Raw genomic sequence first — 23618 nt, 5'->3', positions numbered from 1 at the left:
ATATTGCTGAGAAACTATAGATGAAAGCAGAGCGGGGTGTTAAAAAAAAACAACAGAGCAGCACATCATGGCACTAAATGCCTTGAAATTACTGGATTTGATTCAAAGCTGACAGCAATCAGGTTTGACATCCAGGTATCTCATGTCACAGAGTATGGAATCATCAAATCCCATAATGGGTTGGAAGGGACCCTAAAGCTCATTCAGTCCCACCCCTGCCATGGCAGGGACACCTTCCACTATCCCAGGTTGCTCCCACCTGGCCTTGGGACACTTCCAGGGATGGGGCAGCCACAGCTGCTCTGGGCACATTGGTACCATGTAGTGACTGAGCTTTTGATGGATGGAGACATGGTGTGCCATGGCTTGCATGAAAAATATTCCAACTATTCAATTTATTAAGTGTTTGTGCTCAGAGAGGTGATGGTGTAGCTGCTCAACCTTTGTGAACTTCCCAGAACCAGGTTTTAATGGGAGAGTTGAGCTATGCTCTGGCACGACCCTTGATAAATCCATAGGCCAGGAAGAGATCAGATCTTTGTGCCATCATTTATGGTTAAAGCTGCCTGAAGTATTTCCAAGCCACAGTCTGGCTCCCACACTAATTTACAGAATTATTCAGGAGAAAAGAAGAGAAAAACCAGAGCAGAACAAACTCCCTCTTGCCATTATTTCAGAGCTTTTAGCATAACTGCACAGTTTAGTTAAGCCAACTATTATTACAGTTAAATCCCATTTTGACAGAGCTTGTGAGAAAGGAAAAAACCATCTTGTTTAAAAATAACAGCCCCCCAACCTGAGTAAGTGGAGAGCAGGCAGAGTGAGAAAGCAGCACAGAACAAGTGAAAAGGAAAGTGGCCTTATTAAAGCACATGGGTTCTTGCAACATCCTGCTCCTCAGCCAAGTTTCACTGCTTTGCTTCACACTCCTCAGCCTATTTTGGGGGATCCAGCCTGTCAAACACCAGGAATGTTTCCATAACAAACATTAATACAGCTCTTTTTTACCTGCACAGAACACAGATCTATGTAATTGTTCATGAACTGATGTGTACAGACTGTGCACAGATCCACACACCACGCTTGTTCCTTTTCCAATTAAAATTCCCCAGGAAACATGGCCAAGGCTCACCACAAAATTACCTGTCAAAGTGTGAGATGCCTGAAGCTGCTGTTTATGGGCTCAGCTTCTTTCCAAAGCCTTGGTGACCACACACAAGGAGAAACTGCACTATAGGGAACACAGTAATTAATCTGGCTCTTCCCTCTACCTGTGTTCCAGGCATTTCCCTGTGCCTGGAGGCTGATTTCCAGCGCTGTAATTACACCAGTAGTGCCTCCCAGTGGGGATGGAGGATATGCTGGGATGGAGCAGAGGATGCTCCTCAACTGCTGCTCCCCTTGCTCCCCAAAACTGCTGAAGGGCTCCAAGGCCAGGACCCTGGACCCTGACAGGGGCTTGGGGTGGGCAGGGATGGGTTTTTTGTGCCAGCTCTGTGTGGGATCTCTTCCATTCTTCCAGGAGACTCAGTTATGCCAGGGAAAAACCTGAATGCAAACTTGGGGGCTCGACACAGCAGCTCATTCACTGATACCTCCACCTGTGCTTTACTGGGATTGTTCAGAGAAGGCAGAAGGTCCCTGGAGCACTCCCAGGCTCAGCCTGAACCTTTTGGTCCCACAGGACAACACCGGTGTCCACCAACTGTCCTGGGACCACTGGCTTTGCACTCATGGCACTTTCTGAGGGGACACAGGATCCACTCCTTCGGTGCTGGGAGGGCTCCAGCAGGGCTTTCATAGATTAGGAAATTCTCTTTGAGTTCAGCTAAAAAAGAAAAGATATGAATGAAACAGCAGGACCAAAGAGCACCTTCCTCCTGCTCCTGCATCCCTGAGCCTGCATGTCCCTTTTGTTTCAGTCCAGCTTCTCTCCAAAGGATGGATCTCCTGCTCTGCTCCAGCTGCTCTGCCCCTGCCCCAGCTTCCCCTGTGCCCTCCAGACACAGCATTAATCCCCAAATCCTGCTCTTCCACTCCAGCCTTTAAATCCAAGCCTCTCAAAGAAAATGTCAACCAACTCACTCAGAACTTCCTGAGAACCACCCAGACAGTTTCCATAGCACCCAGAAAATGTCACAGAAACACTGATTTGTTCTCACTGCAAATACTGCATCAACATGACCTAAAACCCTTCAGAGTGGGGTAAGGAACAGCCAGGGGTGCTCCTAAAGCACTGCCAAAGTGCACTCCTGGCTCTCATTGCCATTGTCAGAAACATCTGCACCGTTAAAGGATTAAAGGATTAGGAAAGAAGGAGAAATACATTGACTTCCTAATGCTCTGTATCCTTAAGAACTTTGTGAAATAGAATTCCTGCTTGTCTCTCATTTAGGAGTTAGCCAAGGTTTAGAGATTTTATTTCGGTGGACAGGAAAAGTGTTTCAGATTTGCCATTGAAGGCAAAAGGCAAAAGCAAGTTACAAAGAAAAACATGTCACCATAGGCAGAGGGTGCAGAAAGAATATTTGACACTTTTTAACCCTAAAATCTACTCCTTGTATATCCACTACTTGTTCCAGTTTGGTGAAGAACTCCCAAAACTGCAATTCCCTGCCATCCTGTGTGCCTGCAACTCTTAGCATGGTACACTACAGAGAATCCTCAGGTGGATTTTCATGCAGGTCTAAAGGAACATCCAAACCCTGTCCCCTTGCAAAAGGGAAATGGGACATGTAGAAAATCATCCACAGCTTCAGCTGCACAGCTGGTCCTGGGAATGCTGTACTTCCATGGGATGCCAAGAGCATCCTGTGCCCTGTGAGGAAAGGGAGAGTAGAGCAGCAGACCCAGATCCAGAGCCCTGCTGGTTCCTTCTCCCAAGCTACTGCTGGAAAAGCACAACAACACACGTGGTGCTGCCTGGCAGGCTGAAGCACAGTGGGACTTTCTCCAAAGTCTGAAATCCAGTCCTCCAGAGAGGGCTGTGAGCAACTCTTCATCCCAGGCAGGACAGACACTGCTGCTGCTGCTGCTGCTTTTGGGATGCTCCTACATCCCGCTCCTACTTGCCCAGGGAACACAGCATTTTTGCCATGTCTGTTCCCAGCACACAGGCTCAGGAAGCTGTCTCTCCAACTCCTACTTTTCCAGCAGAATCACAGATTTTATGGTGCAAATTTCATAGAGGGCCAGATGAATCCTGTATTTAGCAGCACTTCACAGATCAGCCCACAGCTCTCATCCCTTTCTGCCAAAAAATGGGAAGGAACAAAAGATGAATTGCTTAAAACAAGGGAGGGATAGCAAAGAGAAAAAGACTCCAAGGAAATGAAAACCTCAAAAAAATGCTGCTGCAGTTCTGATCTGCAGTACAAATTTAAAGACCTAAAAAGACTAAACAGTCTTATAGTCCTGGGCAGTCCCTGCAATAAATCCCCTTCTCCTAAAACCAGGTAATTACTGGAGCAATTCAGGGTAAATAAGCACTTTCCAGAGCTCACTGCACTGAAATCCAGCAAAACAACACAATTATTGAAGGTGAAGTTTGACATTCCTAATGTATCTAAGATCCACACTATCAGCAAAATACTCTTTTTTTTTAAAGCCCTAAAGCCTAGTTTAAAAATAAATCTTCCTTTGATGACAGAAGAAGGCAAAGAGAATCCAGACAAGAACTGCAGCAGAAGCACAGCTTTATACCTAAACCACATGAATATTTGCCATCAGTTCAAACACAATTAGAAGAGATGCCTGGCACTTACCAAGCACTTCAGTCACTGCACTGCACCAGTACCGGCTCATTCATAAACAAATGTTCTACCAGTGCTGTTGGGTATCAGGACAAGGTTCCTCCTCTGTCAGGCACTAAGTGGGATTTTGGGGTATCTGTGCAGGAGTGGATCTGGATGATCCTTGTGGGTCCAACTCAGGGGATTCCATGATTGCATGGTTTTGTGGATAGCAGGACTCAAATGAGCTCTGACTGGCTGTATCTATCAGCACTGCTTTGATATCAAATAACCAATAATAACCTGTTCATTTAACCCAAAGAACAGCTTGGGATGACCTCTAGGAAGACAAAGGTCAACCCAAATCCCAAGGGACTGGGTGAAACAGAGGGACACAGAGGACAAGGTTGTCTGAAACCTGTGCAAGAACTCTGCCATTTCCCTTGGTGCCAAGCCCTGCCTGGAAATAAAGCTCCCACAAATTGCTGCTCTGCCTCTCCTAAAATCCCACCTACAGTCTCTTTCCAAGCACTTAGAAAATCCAGGCAAACAGAAGTGCAGGTATGATTTAACACAACACGCAAATAAATTGAAATGTCTGTTGTCAAATACCTCTCAAGAACTGAGGAACAAATGTTTAATTACATAAAATGTACCAGTTCCACTGGAACACTTTAATTTCACCTAGTGCCAGTTCTGACAAGTGACAGCCACGTTGTCATGGCAATGACAACACAACACAGTTTTCTGCTCTCACAGTGCACTGGGCACACAGGAGGGTCGTTTCCATTGTCATAAAACTATATATTTAACCACATTTCTTCCCTCTCTTATTCAAGCAAGCTCTTCCCCAGAGCATGGTCACAGAGGGTTTGGCAAACTCTTTGGACAGTGAGGCACAAACTGAAAGCCTGGGAATAGAAGAATGCTTTATATTTAGAAATGCAGCAGCTGGGGGAGGGGTGGGGAAGAAGCTGATTTCTGATACACAGATTAACACCCACATGGCTGCTGATACTGCAGGGTGCACCAGGCAAGGCCTAGGTGTGCTGAGCATCACCTTAAGATATGATTCACTCACTGGGTCTGGAAAGCACTTGCAGAAAATCTGCCCCTGAGAAGGTGGGTTCTCAGAACCCGGCACTGGCTTTTCTACCCAACAGGTATTAAACAGGTTTTAATATAAAAATAAATTAATAATTCTCTATTTCACTATTTCTAGCTAGTTCTAATATAGTTTCACTATATTCAGCTAGGTTCTGCCAGCGAGCCTAGGGGTTAGTGAGTGGTTATTGCTATCACATACAGAGTTAGATGTGGTTAGGACAGAGAGTGATGGCACAGAACAGGCTCTACCTGAGCTCAGGTGGGACTGGTTCAGAGCCTCGGTAACAAATGCAGAGCCTGGTTTTACACTATCCATCTCCAAATCTGATAATCAGGGTAAGGGGAGGAGGCACAGGGACAGACAGAAGGCAAGAGAGAGGATAAAGTTAAAAATCTCCTGGAGGGACTGCAGGAGACCAACAATTCAACATGGAGAGACAGCAATTAGAGAGACAGAGCTGGAGAAATCTGGAGTTCAGTGCTGGGCTCAGAGCTGGGGTTTCCCTGGGCTGTTCTAGGCCTGAATGATTCTTGCCCGTCAGTGTCTGTGTGCAAACAGGAGCATGAGAGAGGTGATCCAGTCACAGTGTGAACAGCAAAAACGATGACATGAGCTGAACCAAGCTGAGTGAACACCCAAATCCCTGGAAAACTGAGCTGCTGGGGATGAAGTGGATGGTGCCTGAACAACTGGGCTTGGAGCTGGCTCAGGAGCAAGCGCAGTGTGTGCAGACCAATTCCCAATTCCAGTCCCTGCCCATGGCAGCAGGTAGAAGCAGATGATATTTAGGCTCCCTTTCAACCCAAACCAGTTTGGGATTCTGTGCACAGACCACCCTAAGCAGAATCTTCACTGTTAAAAGAGTATTAAAAGTTATATAAAATAGATGTCAGTTTATGTTGGCAAATGCTGGAGGAGAAATCAGTGATTTTTAACACAGCACAGCTCACACAGGAACAGCCTTTGCTGTGGCTGGGAGACCAAAGATTTTGGGCTTTTGGTCAGGAGCACTTTGTCCCAGTTACAAAACCCTCTTCCAGCCCCTGCCTCCCTGTCCAGAGCTCAGCTCATTTATCTGAGCCCAAAAAAGAACTTCAGTGCCTACATGAGCCCAGAAAGGAACATCCCCCTTGCACCAACAAAACCTGAACAGGACCTCAAATCCTCCATACTTAAAAAAACCAAATATTTCTAAATTCCTGGTAGCCCCAGAGCCCAGGAGTGCTCAGCCAGGGGAGGATGTGGCTCCCCAGCTCTCCAGTGGTGCTCTCAGAGCAGCCACAACCAAGTTTGTAATCTCTGTGGCAATTCCATGACTCACAAAGGGACAGGGCTGTCATAAGGAATTAATTTCACAGGAAAAACAAGCAGAACCACTAATAAGCCTCATAGCTTTGAGGAGAAATACTAGAGCTGCTCTGTTGTCACAATCTTCCTTCTCACAGCTGAGAGAGGAGGGCGACTCAACACTGACCACTTGCATTTAATAACCAGAAATAAGGACATTCCTTGTTTTTGAGTTAAAAACCTAATAAAAAAGCCTGCCTGAAAAAACAGACAGGCTAAAGCCTCCCTGTGTTATGTAAATTTAACTGCTGCTGATCCTTGGCAGGAATTGCATCTCTGAACGGCTCAGGGATCCAAGGAACTTGACTATACAAATGGAAAAACATTAAGAAAAGTCTTTTCTCCATATCTGTGTGCCCAAAGAGAATTCCCTGGATCTTACAAGACTCACTATTCTGATTCCTCCCAACTTTTCTGTCCAATTATTTATCAGTGGACATGGCCAGTCACAGCAATAAATTCTGCCCTCATTCTTAAAGCCTCCATCCCAGTTTCAGTATTCCCTGGCTCCTGTGGGTTTGGATATGTGCAGTGGAAGAAGCCTCACCTCACTCTCCATGACACATCCCAAATACAAACCCTGCTCTCCCACTCTGGACTCTCCTTCTGCCTGGAGGGCTCTGATCATGTTGGCATGTGCTCAGGAAAGCAAATCTGCACACCAGGAACAGCTTTTCTTGTCCTGGAGGGAGCACTGGGAATGTGGGCACTGCCTGTCCCCCAGTCTACAGGGACACCAGCACAGTCTGTGCCAGCAGGCTGGCAGTGGGTAATGGATATATCTGTGTATATTTACATGAATATTAGATATTGTATAATTTTTACATTTTACATAATTTTTACTCTTTATGCTATTTGCATATCAAGTTTTCAGACTGACTCAGGGAATCCAAACAATATCCCAGGGGGAGCTGATTTGTGCAAGTGAGGCATTTGCTGTAAAAATGATAAATCTACATGACCAATCCCAGATTTTACTGACACCAGGTTATTGCTGTGAGGTTTAGACCAGCACTAGCAGGATCTAAAAAAACCATGGCAACGTGAAACAGGACTCTGAATAAACAAGCCACATATTAGTCTGCTTTGGGCATTGTCAGATGTTAAGCACAAACACCATTCCCTCATTTAAAAAAAAAAAAAAAGGTATTTTAGCTTCCGAAGTTTGTCATATTCTAACAAACTTTGAGGACAATGTTTAATTCTTCCCCATCACCTATTTTTATTTTCTCTTTCTTTCACACTGACATTCATACTTGGTCATCTGGCACTTAATTGCTTTCTTTTTGATATTTTCAATCTTTTTGGGACTCAAAATGATTTTATCACCCCCAGAAAAGAGCTATAACCAGCTCTATTCTTTCCCTGCTGTATTATTTATGTCAAAATATCTTTTTAAAAAGCACCTTAGAACAAAGGTTTGTTTTGGTTTCCCTTAAATATCCTTCAGGGCATCAGTGCTACTGACCTGCATGTAGAAAAGAAGAAGGAAAGAAAGAGACAGAGAAACAAGTCAAGAGTGAAAGGACAAAGGAATAAATGAAGACGTACAAGGGGCGAAGTAGCTCCAGGACGCTGGACGGGCTCCATGGGCAGGGGAGACTAGGGAGGGAGAAATAAAAAAAAAGGAAAAAAGCAAAACAAAAACAAAAGGCAGCTGGTTAAAATACGCTCCCACTGAAAATGGGCTCATTTTACACAAAGCTCAGCTGGGATATGAACAGCACAATCCAATACACCCAATTCTTCAAGCTATTTGGTGCTGAACACTTGGGAAATTCAACAGGATCCAGGAATTCCCACCCTGTGTCCCAGCTGAAAAAACCCCAACATTTTGCATGTTTGACCTTTCATCATCCCTGTCCTGCCAAATCACACAGGGTTTGTCATATATTGAATTTTGTTATATGTTGAGTTTTCCTTCATTTCCACTGGTACTAAAGCAGAAGCTCTTCTTAGTCTTCACCCTGTGCAAAAATCACAGTAATTGTCTCAGAGCTGTATTTTGCTGCTGTCTTCTTCCTGAAAATCCTGAACTGCAGAGGAGGCAGGCCCAGCTCTGCCTCAGCCCCCCATTTGTGTTGTGATGGAAGGGTCTGGGAAAAGCGTGTGGATGTGGCACCTGGGGACGTGGTCTGGAGCTGAGTGTGGCACTGCTGGGGAATGGTGGCACTTTTCCAGCCTAAGGATTCCACAGCCAAGCTGGCCTTCCCCTGTTGGAATCTCTGCTGGCTGAATCCCGGCGGCTTTCAGAGCCTTGGGAAATTCCTGCAGCACCTCCCCTGAGCATGGACTGTCCTGAAGTGAGCTTCCACACTCCCATTGCTGGCCTTTCCTCCTGAATCCCTGTGCTCAAGGGAGCAGGATTCCCTGTAGGACTTTAGTCCTGAGGCCTGGCAGGGCTGGAAGCAGTTCCTATCTCATCAGCAGCTCATCCCCTCTCTGCTTCCCCCCTGGAAATGGAGACCTGCCTTGGCTCAGCACATTTCCATTTAATTCAGCCTTAATGAGACAGTGGCATGAACACTGATCAACTGCTTTTTTGTATTTCAGATTAACAAGACTAGTACCAATTATGTACACTTTTACTTCCCCTGTTTTCTTTATAAAGGACTAATTAAGACATGATGCTCCTGCAAGTGTCAAATGTCTGCTCAGCCTGGGCATCTGCAGAATTTAAGCTCTATTTGCAGTTTCCTTTTCCAATTTTTATTAAAATAAAAAATTGGCTACAATCTTTTTTATCCAGGGATAAGAAATGAGGCTGTTTCAAACCAGGCATGACCTTGTTGTGATTACAACAGTTCAGTGAATGTGTCTCAATTTGCACTCTTGCAGTTGAAATTAATTTCTCCAGCACTGACCAGACCTGCAGGAGGTCAGGGCAGAGCCTGATCCAGAGCCAAATTTCAATCCTCTTGAAACTCTGGATTATCTGTATCGGGTGTGCTGACCCAGATCAATCTGTTATTGATGTTTTAAAAAGAAAATCAGTCGTTCACAATAGCCTGTAATACTGACAGGGGACCTTTTAATGTTGTGTCTCCTAAGAGCACCTTCACCTCACCTCTCAAACATAAATTAAATGGATGAGACAGGAATTTGAAAACTCCTCCATAAAGCTGGGCAGAGCTGCTGGGTTATACATCTTTTGTGAGAAATGACCCCTGAGACTTTAAAAATGCTTATTTTGGGGGGAGGAAAAAACAGTGAAACATCACCTTCTTATCCCCCCTTTCTTCTCTTCAGCTCTAATTGTCCCCCTGAAAACTGCAGCTTAATTTTGTATTTCCCCACTGAAAGCAGCTGCTCCTCAGCAAAGAGCAACTCTAAAACCTTCCCCAAAATGGCCCTGCTGAGGCCACTGCAGTGAAGTTGGGTCACAGGAAGACGCAGCTTGTTAGGAAAAGACAAAAACAAATTGCAGGTATGAGGTAAAGTGTGAGATGTGGGTTAAAATACTGCTAAACTACAAATATCCAGAATTCTAAGGAAGAAAGGGACTGAAAGAGAGAGCTGAGACACTGCCTGTGACTGAGGAGTAGGGACAACATGAACACACATGGACATAAAACACTGTTCCCAAAAAAAGAGATAGACAGAGATGAGAAGAATCAGCACAGCCACAAAGTTCAGGCAATTCACAAATGTTTACTTAGAAGGAAAATCCAGAGCAGCTATTCACACTTTTCCATCTGAGCAGCACTGAATATTGAAAAGATTAACTTCTCTCTGAATATATGAAATTTAAATGCAGACTTTATCCTGGATCTCTAAAAATCCTCATGAATATGACCTGATTCCATCTCTTCTGGCACAGAAATTCAGCTAAATTGATAATATTAACTATGAAATAGTAGATATCAATCTAATGTAATATTTTAGGCTCAAAAGTTATCATTATTGTATCCCACTAAGAATACTGCGAGAATTTAGAGAAAAGGAAAGTGCTCAAGAAACATGAGATTTGATGAGCCTGCAGAGCCTTCCTAGATCTTCACAGGGTTTTTGACATAAATAGAAACAGTAAGGAAAGCATTGGTATCCCAGCTGGGAAAAAAAACTATTTTCTTACAGGACTGAACACAAAAAAAAGAGGGCACAGGCTTAGTCCAACACAGGAGGGAAAAGACCTCTCAACAGGAACCTTTTCTTTCTTGACTCCCAACTTTATTGTCACATATATTTGAGAGGTGACTTGGGGCAAATCTGATATTCTTTCCTATGACTCTGACTGTTCAGAACTGAATAAAAAGGCCAGTTTTTCTGTGTGGCCCATTTTCCATCACTTATCCCAGGCCTTGGCTCCATTGCTGCTCATACAAAGCATGTCCTGCCACAGTCCATGGAAATACAGTTTCCAAAAACAGAGTTTGCCCTCAATCCCAACCCTCCTCTGTCCTTCCCTGTGTTTCATCTACATGGAACTGCAGTCACTGCCCTGCATTAGAGACCACTGCAATATTTTATGGCTCCATTAAAATGCTGTCCCTATCCCTTGTGCACATCAAACCCTCTAATTATAAATAATAATAGAAACCCAGGGCAGGAAGTTCCCTGCTTTCCATCTGCTTTTCATTAGGTTCCTCAGCCCAGTCAGATCCAGGGACAATTAAGCAGCCTGCAGAGTTCTGTGTTCGGAAATTCCTTCGTGGCAAAGAGCTTTACTCTGCACATACACAATGTCCTGAATGCTCCACACATCATATTTTGATTAAAGAAATTAAAGTTGGCCTGTTGATAAGTGCAGCTCATCAAGGCCACATCTAAAACTTCACATTAATTCAAGATGAAATTCCCTGCTAATGTCAAGTGAGGGCAACAGCTCCAAGTGAGACTTTTAGGAAAGTCTCTGTTCCTTGGGGACAGCCAAACTGATGTTTTAAATACAGGCACAGGGAGAAGAGTAATTAATGTGGGTATTCAGGTGCATGAGAAATACCCTGTGTGCATAAGGCATGGATTGGAAAACACAAAATGCAGGAATATGGGAGAAAAAAGTGCATTAACCCAGCAATGCCATTCCCAGCCAGCTCTGCACGGTGCCCTTGGGAAGATCCAGTTTCCCACTTGGCAGCACCCAGGGTGTTCCAGCACCTCAGTCCTGCTTTGTGCCACCTCCCTGGGCTGTGCTGGCACACCTGGAACTGGAACTCCTTCCTGCCTTCCTCCCCTCACCCATCTCACACAGCACTTTTCATCCAGAGAGGCCCTGGCATCCTCCAGCACCATATTCCACCTCCTCCCTGACTCCTCTCCCACCAGTTTTTGCAGCGTCCAAGGGAATTCCAGCCTCCTGCCAACATCACACAAGTGCTGCCACTTCCCAAGGTGCACAAAGAACACACCCAAGGGGTGGCATCACTAAATCTGTGTGCAGAGGAGGGGCAGGATGACAGAATCAGCTGCACCATTCCTTACATCTCAGAACCCACTAGAACTCTACTAGAGGAGCCTTTTAATGTCCCCATGGAACAACCATCAGGGAAGGTCAGGGGACACCCTTGTGACTTGCCAATATCTTCCAACTTACTACTTTCCATGGGACATGGGCTTGTCCACTTTATAGCAAACATTTCCCAGGGCTGAAGGAAGGGAGAAATCCATCCCCAGCATGTTGTTGAAGCCAAATAGAATCTATTCATCCATTCTGCTCCACTGTCTCCTGCTAAAGCAGAGACACTGCTCCTCAGCAGCTCAGCACACTGAATTGCCTGAGTCATGTTTAACAATAAACATTTGCTTGTGCTTAGGCTGAAAGTTGCTTTTCCTGCTTTAGCTGATGCAGCAGGTCCTGGATCCAGGAAATGCCCACCTCTGTGCCTCTGATTCCAAATATTTATTCCCAGGAATGTCAGAAGCTGACAATGCCAATGGCTGAAGACACCCCTGCCTCGACCTGCCAGCTCTCCAAAGCACACAGATCACTGCAGAGCACTCACAGCTTGGGCTATCTGTGACCTTCCACCAAACTCCAGAGCTCTGAGCTGCTAAAATGCTGTTATTTCCCTTTGCAGAAGTCAAGCTTTTGAATCATACCTATTTGTTTTAAAGGATCAAGTCAGCCAAGATGATGAACATGCCTTAAAATAGAGAAGAGGGATGAGAAGAATAGCAGTTCAACACCAACTCCACTTCCCAGCTGCTTAACATTTTAAGAAAAACCAGCACATTCAAACTTCTTCTCGATACTACAGATATATAGAAATAACTTTACCTATATGAATACAGTTGGCTTTTTTTAAATTTCAGCTTCCCCACCAGTAAATTTTACAGAGATCTCAGTTATGCCAGCACATCTAATGCCAATCACTTCCAGAACACACTGACAGGATGGGAAGGTTGACAGTAAAGTCCCATTCTCTATTTATTTTTTCTTCCTTCAGCAGAACTTTGGATTAATTTGTCTGTTTTTCTTACAATACAGAAATGTCCAGAAGGCAGGAGGAAGCAGATGCAGCCATGAATCCAGAGCACAAGCAACCAGCGTGCCAATTCTGTTACATCCAACTTCCTCCATTTATCCTCAAGCAGCAAGAAACCTCCAGTACCAAGGTGATCTATTCCATCTGATCAGCACAAACATTCCTGCTCATCTATGTTCTCTATAAAAAATCCTGACACTCCCTTGATCACCTAGAGCTGCGATGTTTCATGGACTCTCTCATTACAGATGGCTCAAAGTATCTTGAAATTCTGACAAGTCAGAATTTAATCTTTCAAGTCAGGCAGGAAGTGGACATTGATACAAGTTTGTACAGCAGGTGAAAGACATTCAACAGCAGGAACTGCCCAGAGAAGGGCAATGTGTAGGTGATCGATACACAGAGGGAGGCATGAGGATGTGCAGGGGATGGTCAACATCCATGACTTATGTGAAGGAGGTATTAAACATGGAACACACAAAGAGAACTCCAGTTCACTGCATCAAAAAAAGCTGATTTACACACCTGGCTTTGGCACCGAATTGGTCACGGACTGAGGGACTTTGTCGTTGATGAGTTCAACACATTCACTGGGAAAGAATCCAACCTGGAGTAAAACAGAAATGGAGGAAAAAGAGGAAATGGAGTGTTATGATCTGAACTGTTCAACCAACATCTCCCCTCAACTCCCCTTGCCTGATGCTCCCTGACATTATCCAGCATCAAATGACCAGCAGTCATTGACAACTGCATGTTCTGCTCTGCTGCCAGCACCCTGAGACAGAACAATCTGAGAGCTTAAGGCACTGCAAGGTCCAGGAGTGATTAACTTCAAATGGTAATTTCTGTGTCCCTGCACTGACCTTTAACTCAGCACTTCTCCCTGCAGCCCCTCAAAGGCAGAAAAGGCTGGAGAGTCCCTCTAAACCAGCCTAAGGGTCAAAGGCTATGGGAAGGATCCTAATGTTTTCTTGGAGCAGGATGTGTCTGCAGACATTCCCATGCCACTCAAGAGGGGCTGCTGTATGTGGGGAGAAGTGAAATTATTTCCCTTTCCCTGTTCAAAGATTCAGGCTAAGCTGTGACCAGAGAGGAATTTGGCACTTCCCTGTATCCCCATCTTCTCTCTGATTTCCCAGCATCTTTCTTCTTACTCTCGTCCCAGCAGAAAGTCAGACCAGAGCAGACCTCTGGTAACTTTAATCCATGCTCCATCCTTCCCCACATTTCTCTGTGTTTCTCACCCAGCACAGCTCCTGTATTGTGAGGTGTAAGTCAGGCAGCAGCACCTCCCCAGACTCCTCATCTGAGGCAGGGCAGGGTTCCCTGTCCCTTGTCAGGCCTGTGACTGGGACAGCTGGAAGCACCAAGTCTGTTCAACCACAGGAACATGAAGGAAAGAGCCAGAGGATGTGCCCCGAGCTCATCTGAGCAGAACTGAGCCAGGACTGTGCCAGTCATGTTGGCACATCCATGAAATCCTCTGGAGGCACAGGGCAGTCAGCACCAAGCCTGGCAGTCTATTAATTCATTTTACACAATTCCCTTTTGTCTCCATGGAAAAAGACTGATCTCCCTCCTATTCCAAGTTGATTTTCACCCACCAACCTCCCTCCCAGCAGTTTGGTGGCAGTGTCATGTGGGGTGTCCAGACTGATGCTATTTCAAATTCCCTAAGGAAGCAACAGTTATCAGAGCACACACTTTCCTCTTCCCACACCCCCAACATCCAGCTGGGCAATGTTCTGCCCAACCACAAGGACAAGCTCTCAGCCATCCCACCATGTCACAGACTTGAAATACGATTGTTGTTGAGACTCTGAGAGCTCAGGGCAGAACCTGTCAGAGCATCAGCAGCACTCAGGCTCTGAGCTGGGGTTCTCTGTAACTGGGACTGGCCTGGGCATCTCAAGTGACTCACAGAAGCCACCCAAAACCCAAGAGGAGATATGGCTGCACCAGCCACTCCCTCAGCTGGGTGTGCCAGGTCTGCCAGGCCATGGTGTCCTGGAGTTATGGAACACAGTGGGGATTTTTGTGCTGTTTATAGACAGAAATGTGCCAATTAACAGAAGAAAATGAGCATGACCAGCAGCATCACATTCAGAGGCCCTTCCTCGGGCAGCTCATGGCTCAGGGATCTGCTCTCCTGGGAGGTGCCAAGGAATAGGCTGAGCAGCATGGACACTGAAGTGCTGGTGTTTAAACAAATACACTTCATGGTTTAAAATCATGGAATCCAAGGATGGATTGGGTTGGGTTGGGAGGGACCTTAGGGATCATCCAGTTCCACCCCTGCCATGGCAGGGACATCTTCCACTGTCCCAGGCTGCTCCAAGCCCCGTCCAGCCTGGCCTGGGACACTTCCAGGGATCCAGGGGCAGCCACAGCTGCTCTGGGCACCCTGTGCCAGGGCCTGCCCACCCTCACAGGGAGGAATTTCCTCCTTATATTCAACCTGAATTTCCCTTTTTTCATTTTGAACCATTCCCCCAGTCCAGTCACATCAGTTCCTGATGCCAAGTCTCTCTCCACCTTCCTTGTAGCCCCTCCAGACACTGGATGGTGCTTTGACATCTCCACACAACCTTCTTTTCCCCAGGCTGAACAACCCCAGCTTCAACACTTCACTGTAGCTGAGAGTCTCTGCTGGACATTTCCCATGTGAGAGATACAGGAGGCAATTTCTAAATTAGGAAAAATGCACAAATCCAGGGAAAGTTTCAGCCCACCACAGACATCATCTGGGAAACTCCACAGCTGGAGTGATGAAGTTTCTTCCATTTTCATTAACTGCCCACATTGTGTAAGGAAACCTGAAGTCCTGGGACCCCAACCTTCCATTAATCATCTAAATCTGGATCTAACCCCAACCCCAGATGCCACACTGCTGAGCATTTAATCAAATGCTGGACATGAAATCAAAACTCATTTGTCTTTGACTGTTAACACAATATGTCTCTGGATGCACTGTACAACACACTAACCAGGAATTCAGAAATTAAAGACCCTGGATGGTTATGTCACTGCTTCCAGACATCCCAGAACTTTCCCAAATCAAACATTCGACCTCTATCCATGTATCACTTTTGCCATGTTCACACCAATAATTACAACGCATTTTTTAGGGGCAAAGAATTGTGCTGGCTCTCTGATGTTAACTCACTGCTACAAATTAATTACATTTTCAGACTTATTTATTCTAACCTTTCTTGCAAGATCCCCAGGAGATCCTCGGGGTTATAACCCACAACTTGTGCCTCACGCCCACCCACTTAAAAGACGCTACTTCTCCTCCCATGGGAAGTTTTCCTTGAGTTTGTATACATACATGAGTTTAGTCCAAGAGTTAATCTCAACAGATGTAGCAGGGCACTATTAGAGCTTGAGCCAGGATTAAAGGATTTGGCAATGTAGGAAAATGAATAGCCAGGGTAGTATATATTTAGATAAATGCAAGGTCATCTAAAGGTTAAATATATCACTACAGACCTTCAGCAGAGGAAGAAGGTACAGGCTGCTGGTGCATGAGAACTGTTCTGAAACACCTACTACAGCTTTAGCTTTTCACTTCTATGCCAGTGGCTGCTAAAACTGGAGACCACAAGAGGCTTTAAGGGGAAAAGTCAGAGTAACAATGACAATTTTAAGATATGGGGAGGGAATTCAAACAAATGAGGAAGTACCAGCAATGTAAATGGCAAATGAAACATTGTTTGAGACGTTTGGAATGTTTTTTTGGGTTTGACATAATATAAGTGTGGATTGAATTTTAGTCAAAAGTTTCCTCTTTTAAATCTGATGACAATCTAGCAAAACCTTACAAGAAAACTGCAACTTTTTATAGCCTGTTTGGCCTTCCTGAGCAGAATTTTCACCAAGTCTTTGCCAAATGACTACACAGAGAGCAGGACACCCTCACCTCATTCCCAAAAGAGCCCCCCTGCTGAAATGCTCTTCCACTTTAGAGCACTAACAGGAGGAACAGGATTGTTACTCCTCTTGTCCTGAGCTCCTGTTAAAGAGAATTGAACACCTGGCCACAAAACTATTTTGATTTCTTTTATTCACAAAAAAAGTATCTGTGTGGGATGGTACTTACTGATTATCCATTCCTGACTGGTGTACCAGCAGTACCTTGGGAAACCAGAGAGCTGGAGAGGGACTTTGGACAAGGGATGGAATGACAGGATCAGGGAATTGCTTCCCACTGCCAGAGGGCAGGGATAGATGGGGTTTAGACTGGATATTGGGAATAACTTCTTCCCTTCCCAGTGAGGCCCTGGCACAAGGTGTTCAGAGCAGCTGGGGCTGCCCCTGGATCCTTGGAAGTGTCCAAGGCCAGGTTGGACAGGGCTTGGAGCAGCCTGGGATAGTGGGAGGTGCCCCTACCCATGGGAGGGGTGGGACTGGGCGATCCCTAAGGTTTCTCTCAACCCAAACCATCCTGGGATTCTGTGGAACTGGGACCTGCAGTCTCACAACCAGCTGAAGCTGCTGCAATCACAGCCTGATTAAAATCAGCCCAGTCCCCCCAGGCTGCACACCCTGATTTTGTTACCTCTCCAGCAGTGCAGGTTGTGGTGCAGCTCTGCAACTCAGGAAACTATTCCCCAAAACCAGAATAATTCAGGACAACCAAAGGCAGTTGTGCATCAAACAAGGTCCTGTCCCCAATGACTCAGCTCTCTGACACAGAGCTACTGATTGAAAAGACAAAGCATGAAGCAAAAGCAGAGCAGAACAAAGAGGGCTGAAGGCTGTTAATGTGGAGGTGGCTGTAATTTAGGTAACAACCTTACAGAGAAAGCATTGACTCACACTGAGGGCTTTGGAAGAGAAAAATGTCTTAAAAATCATTTTACTTTAAGCAGAGCAAATGCCTCGTGAGTTGTTTTGTTCACACAGGATTAGGTGTGTTGCAATGCAGTCATGAGCTCAGGTATGCAGAGAGCACAGGCACTGTGCCAGGGAAGTGTGATGGGTACAGACCCAGTGAGTCATCCCTGAAGGACAGCTCTGGCTGGCAGGAATGCTCTGACTTCCCTGCTGAATCCAAGCTGCAGGTGCTTGCAGCCTGTCAGAGCTGGTTTTTGGCTCACATCCGCAGAGCTGCCACCTCTTCTTCACCACAGCCCTCCCATTATCCCAAGGGATGCAGGACAGGCAGGAGTGAAGGCACTTCTGTCTGGGCACACACAACTCACAGCTGCTTCAAATGCACAAAAATAGGGGAGTTCCTTTAAGTCAAGAAGTATTTTTTTCCCTTTTCAGCGAAACAAGAAATTTCCTTCCCTGTTCTTGCTCTCCTTCTATCAAGACACGATTTATAATGGAAGCTGTGGTTGGCTGATAAAACCCTGCTCCTTCCCTAACATGAAGCAAAAACCTGAGAAATAACAGGACAAGCTGTCCAACATTTGGTGGCAAGACCTCCTCCTTTTATCTGCTCTCAGAATCACAACTATCTGGCAAGAGGGGCTCTGTTGATTTATTTTATTAATTCAAATGACTGGATCAACAGATTGCTATCACTGCAATGTTCCTAAACAGGAACAGAACTGTTTGCCTCTAACAAATGCTTGAGGCTGCACAGCTTCATCTGTCCTTACACCTTCTGCTGTAACAACAGCCTTCACCTACACACTCTTTTTGAGCATCCACCAAGAACACTTCTCCCTGTAACTCATCTCTGGTCTGGTGTAGCAACACCAGAGATAAATTCCCTTTCTCTGAATTCTTACTGCTCATATCTTCAAGAGACTTTGTTCCATCAGGAAACATACATTTTCTGTACATTTAGAGCTCAAAAAGCCTTAAGCTCCACACACATGTTATGACTCTGAGCAAGCACAGCTCCTGGAGCTGTGGGAACACAGAGCTGCATCTTCATGGTGTTTGTGGCTGGCACCTGATTACACCGTGACCGCTCCTGCTTGTCATTAAGGACACAAAATTATTCCACCCCTAATTTTCTGTTAAGCCAGAATATGGTGCTGTATTTCTGCACCTGCTCACAGCTGTTGTGTCAGGAGCCTGACTGTGTAGGGACACAGAAAATCCCCTTTTCAGGCAGTTTGTTCATCACCATATTTTTCTGCTGGGAAAGCAAAACAGGATTGCTGTGATCTGAGAGGCAAAAAGCTGTGACAAACTGCAGAAGGGCTGCCTTGCTTCTGTGCCTTTAATCAGCAGTGCTTTTCTCCAGACCTGGCCCCAATGCCAGCCAGCCTGATAGCAAGCAGGGAGCCCACCATGAATGATGGGATCTACATCCCACACAGGGATCCCAAACCCTGTGCAAAGTGTCCACATTCAGGCACAGACCACGGAGTAGCTTTCTTTTGCTTTATTGATTCACTTGAAAGTTAATCATGGCTGATCATTCCAAGCAGTATTACAGCATTTAATTGATTGAGAGTTGGAACTGAGGTCACTTCCACCCCAAGCCAATCTGTGATTCTATGACAGTACAGCATATTCAGCTTTAAGGCTTCTAAGATTAGGATACAAGTCCAGCAAAGCCACGAGACAGTTAAGAAGCAGGAGTTTGTTCAAGTAGTACCAGTGTGTTGACTCTAGATACAAATGAAATTTCAGAGCAGATATTCTATGTCCATTCTGCTCTGATTTTACAAATGAGATGTTACCTGAACTCCCACACCTGACACAAAACCAACAAAAGCTGTGTCTCACGTGCCCTGGCTGAGCAGACAGCCCTGGGATAGTGTAACTTCACTGCATCCAACTGGGACTGGGAGATGCAACCGCTGGGCATTGACAGCAGCTGGGCCACAGGCTGGGTGTGGCACAGAAAGGTCTGTCAGGGAAAAGCCGAGGAGCCTTGAGAAGACTTTCCATGCCAAATTACACAAGTGTCTGGTCTGTCCTGAGCCTCTGCAGGGCAAACTCCTCATCCCACCCACGCACAGACAGCAGCTGCAGATGGAAATCCCTGTGGCTGAAAGCAGCTGAAATGTGAGATGGCACAAGTCAGCCCCCCCAGGGTTTGCTTGGTTAAAAGAGACTTTTAAAGCTTTTACATTTCCTAATGGCAAAATCCAAAGGACTAAAAACTCCTTGGAAGGACAGTGCCATTTCAACACACAAGGTTTGGTACCTAATCCCCAGGCATCCTTAGGACCTTTTGAAAATTCAGTCTCCATCTCTGGATTCAACCTCCATGCTGTGACATTTACAGGGACCAGCAACACTGGCACCACAGAGTAAACACAGACATGGATGGGTGGCTTGTCCAAGTCAGCAGCACTGTTTCATCAGCTGGAATTCTCCAAAACCTCTATGCTCTGCCTCATCTGGTTCTAGCTACTGGAAGGAAGGGGATGATGTGAGTAACAGTGTCAGCTGCCTTGGAGGGGGTGCAGCACAAGCTTCCAGTGCCATCAGGCCAGCTGTCCATCACATGGCCAGCCCTCCTTTCCATGGTGAGGGAGGAAGGAAACTTCCAGTGGAGACCCTGTGTCTGCTCCAGCCCCACCCAAAAAGAAGGGGAGTCCCCTGACACCAAGGGAAGGGTCACGCTGCTCATCCCCTGAGCCACCCTGAGTGGGCATAACAGCTCCAGGAACACAGCACTGAGGATCCTGCTCTTACTCCAGTGCCACTGCCATGGCTATGCTGGTGCCTACCTGGAACCCATGTTTTCCTCTCCACCACGAGGTCAGCTCCTTTGGTGGCATGTCAATGACAGACACGATGTCCCCCACCTGCAAAAGGTTGACAGCATCAGTCACAGCCAGGAGGAGAGCACAGTTCCAGTAACGACAGTCTCAGCACTGCAAAAAACTCAAAAACTCTGGAGCAGCTGCACATCTACCTTTGCAAAGCTGAACAGTGAGGTTGAAGAGCTCCTGGGTTATCCAGCACACAGGATGCAGCTGTTCCTAAGGAAAAGGGCCTGAAGAGCAGCAGGTTCCCTGGAGGGTTCCGGTTAAACTGCAGCGATGGTGTCAAACTCTTGGGAAAACCTGCTCAAGCAGCTGAACTGATTTTCACTACCTGCCCTACCCACGTGTGTGTAGGCATTGGGATGTGTCTCCTTGCTCCCTCTCACAGCAAGGAGTTAAGAGCTGCCTTTGCAGCTCCCAAACTGCCCCAGATGAGCTGCCCAGGGTTAGGAAGTGAAGAGAGGAGAGGTGGTGCTACAGCAATGGGATGCAAAACACCAGAAAGTTTTTCTGAAGCTTTACTCATTCCCATAAAAATGTAACACTGTGGTTTTTCAAAAGGAAATCAGTATAATCAATACTAAATTTGGCTTGGTTTGAATCGAGCTCTGTGTGGCCTCTATTACAGAAAATTAGAAGGGGCAGAACCTAAATAAAACTGCAGGTAAGAAGGGCAAAAATTCATGCCAATAACACTCAACTTTCACCAGATATTTTACACTGATGCATCTCGAAGTGTTTTACAGGAAAGACAACGCATCCCCAGTTTGCAGACAGGGATAACTGAGACGTGGGGAAATAATTTCCCCCAGGGAACAGTGAACCAAGAGCAAAGCAAATGTCCATGAAGGAAACTGCTGCCAGCACAGGAGAGACACTGAGGATGTTTCTCAGAACTGGTGAGCAAACGCCAGTCAGCTGCTTGTGCAATTGCCTATTAGAAATTTAGAACAGCAAACAGAGATAATTTGGGTTAGGGAACAGGGCTCATTATTGTAAAACCCCTGATCCTGTTCTGTGTCAGTTCTGCTGAGGTGTCTCACTGCACACCCTTGGAAACTGCACATTCCTCAGTTTCCCTTCTGCACAGAGCAACACTTACAAGCAGGGAGTGTAATTTCAGTGCTCTCAAAAGCTGACAGCCAGCCTGGATCCTGTGCTGCTTGGACTCCAGCTCAGAGCTGCTGTGCCCACATGTCCCTCTGATCACACTGTTCTCTGGGGTATGCTAATACTTGCCTTGATTTGAACATGAACAAACCCCTGGCAGCACCAGACTATTACCATTATCTTCCCCTCCTGTGCTGCACAGCAAGGATGTGATCACAAAGCTTTTCAGGGCACTGTTTTCCTTCACACATTTTGCAGAAACAGCACCATTGCACAGGGCAACCAGAGCACAGAACGCTGCTTTTTGGGTAAAACAGACAACTGCCAGACAACCAAAAGCTTCCAGGGTCTGATCTGGCAATCTTGGATGAGATGTGGAGCAACCTGGGCTACAGGAAGCTGTCCCTGCCCATGGCAAGGGGTGGAATGGGATGGGTTTTAAGGTCCCTCCCAAGCCAAACCATCCTGAAATTCAGGGATTTGCTCCACAGCGACTCCTGTGCTGGATTTTCAGACCAGTTTTAGCTCATCACCTGCCCTTTAAGCAGCAATCCTTTGCCAGTCTAGTTCTTCTCATGGGAGCAGAAGCTCTTAAAAATGGTTATCAACACAACACTTGCTCAGATGAACCTGGGTGGTGTAACCTGGGCAAGGAGAAATGAAACTTGTGTCCACACACAGGGACAGTCATCCTGAACAGAAAACATGTGGGCTCTGCTCAGGGACAGCCCAGAGGAGCTGGCAGGAGCTGGTTAATCAGAAGATACTAATGCCAAGTAAAGCATTATTTTAAAGATGACTGAGCATCTGCCTGTATCCAACTCATTGCAGATCGAATATTCAACTCAATCTTCCAAGCTTCACCTCACAAAACACCATGGAAGTGTCTGGACATATCCCTGATGGGCACACAGGCCCACACAAACAGTTTACACTCATCTGTAGCTGACAACAAGGAATGCAAGTGCTTTATTTACCTCAAAGGACAGTTCATCGGCTGCTTGAGCAATGTATCTCTTAATGACATGGGCAGCAGCAATAGCAGGGACGTTAATGGACGATTCCTCATGGACCAGCAGGTGATTCCCCTTGTTATCAATCTGAAACAAAGAGCACAGGGGACTCTGAGGCAGCTGAGGACAAGTGAGGAGGCATTTTAATGGTGCAGAGGCTTCAAGCTGATTGAGAGAGACAGCTCAGCCCTGGGCCCCAGGAGAGAGGGCACAGCACAGACAGAACAACTCACTGGGGGGTTCCAGCAGGTCGGGTGTGCCCATCCCATGAGGAAAGAAATGCTGGATTGGTGCAGCTTTGTGTACAGTCAGTAACACAGTGAGTGCCTGTACCTCCCTTCATCACCAAATCATGGTGGTCTTCAGTGGCAATACAGATGTGCTACAAAAATCCTCTGAAAGGTGGAATTAATGCTCAAGGTACTGAGGGAAGGAGGAAATGCTGTCAAACCAAAAACTAGTGTTGCCTCCCATTTTCTCCCACCCTTCTATTTATTTTTTAAAGAAAACATTCACCCTTCCCTTGCAATCATCAGCCTACTTCCAAAACTCCCAGATTTCTGTGTTAAATCCTATAGGATTCTCAGTGAGTCATAAAGGTTATTCTGCACTGTATGTGCACTGGGTTTGCTGTGATCTCCAGGCCTCATGTGTAGCTGTGAATCCGACATCTTATTTCTCTCTACAACTTCCTTCCTCCCTTTGCCACTTTCCAAGATTTTTCTCATCCCAAAGGATTTCAGGGTGAGAAGGGTATCAGTGGGGAAAATTGCAGGAAAACACACTCAATCCTTATCAGAAGCATTTAAAAAGGAGCTGCAAGAGTCTATTAATAGCTGTTTCTATTCCTGGTGTGCAGCGATGGAGAGCCAGAGGTCTGCAGCCAGCCTGGGCAGGGACAGCTGGACACTCATCCAGCCTTCCCTGCCCTCCTCCCCAGCAAGGGCTATTGTTTAAAGGCTACAAGACCATTAAACCTGAAAGCAGAGCTGCAGCTGCAGTTCACAACACACAAACTGTAAGAGCAAGCACAAGCCACTGCAAGCACAAGGCTGCCTCTGTCTGCAGGGGAGCCAACAGGAGCACGGAGTATTTACAGGGTTTGGAGCTGCCACAGGGAGAAATGATTTAAAAAAAACCCAAGAGACCAGGGAAACACCATAACAGAGACAGCTCAGTTTTAGAAATGTGCCACA

At 46.0% G+C, this 23618-nt stretch overlaps 1 protein-coding gene across 2 annotated transcripts in view; it reads right to left on the bottom strand.

Annotated features, from left to right (window-relative positions):
• The window catches only part of ARHGAP32 (Rho GTPase activating protein 32), a 243552-nt gene that overhangs the window by 51419 nt on the left and 168515 nt on the right, over positions 1–23618 (bottom strand). For both annotated transcript variants that reach the window (XM_058856945.1, XM_058856944.1), the window contains 3 exons: positions 22387–22509; positions 20261–20338; positions 13137–13218 (listed from right to left, as the gene is read on the bottom strand). In XM_058856945.1, coding sequence (XP_058712928.1) covers positions 13137–13218; positions 20261–20338; positions 22387–22509 — 283 coding nt within the window. The remainder of the gene's footprint in view (positions 1–13136; positions 13219–20260; positions 20339–22386; positions 22510–23618) is intronic.

The sequence above is a fragment of the Poecile atricapillus genome, chromosome 25 (assembly GCF_030490865.1).
Source record: "Poecile atricapillus isolate bPoeAtr1 chromosome 25, bPoeAtr1.hap1, whole genome shotgun sequence".
NCBI lineage: Eukaryota > Metazoa > Chordata > Aves > Passeriformes > Paridae > Poecile > Poecile atricapillus.
This window is presented reverse-complemented; position numbering and strand designations above follow the sequence as displayed.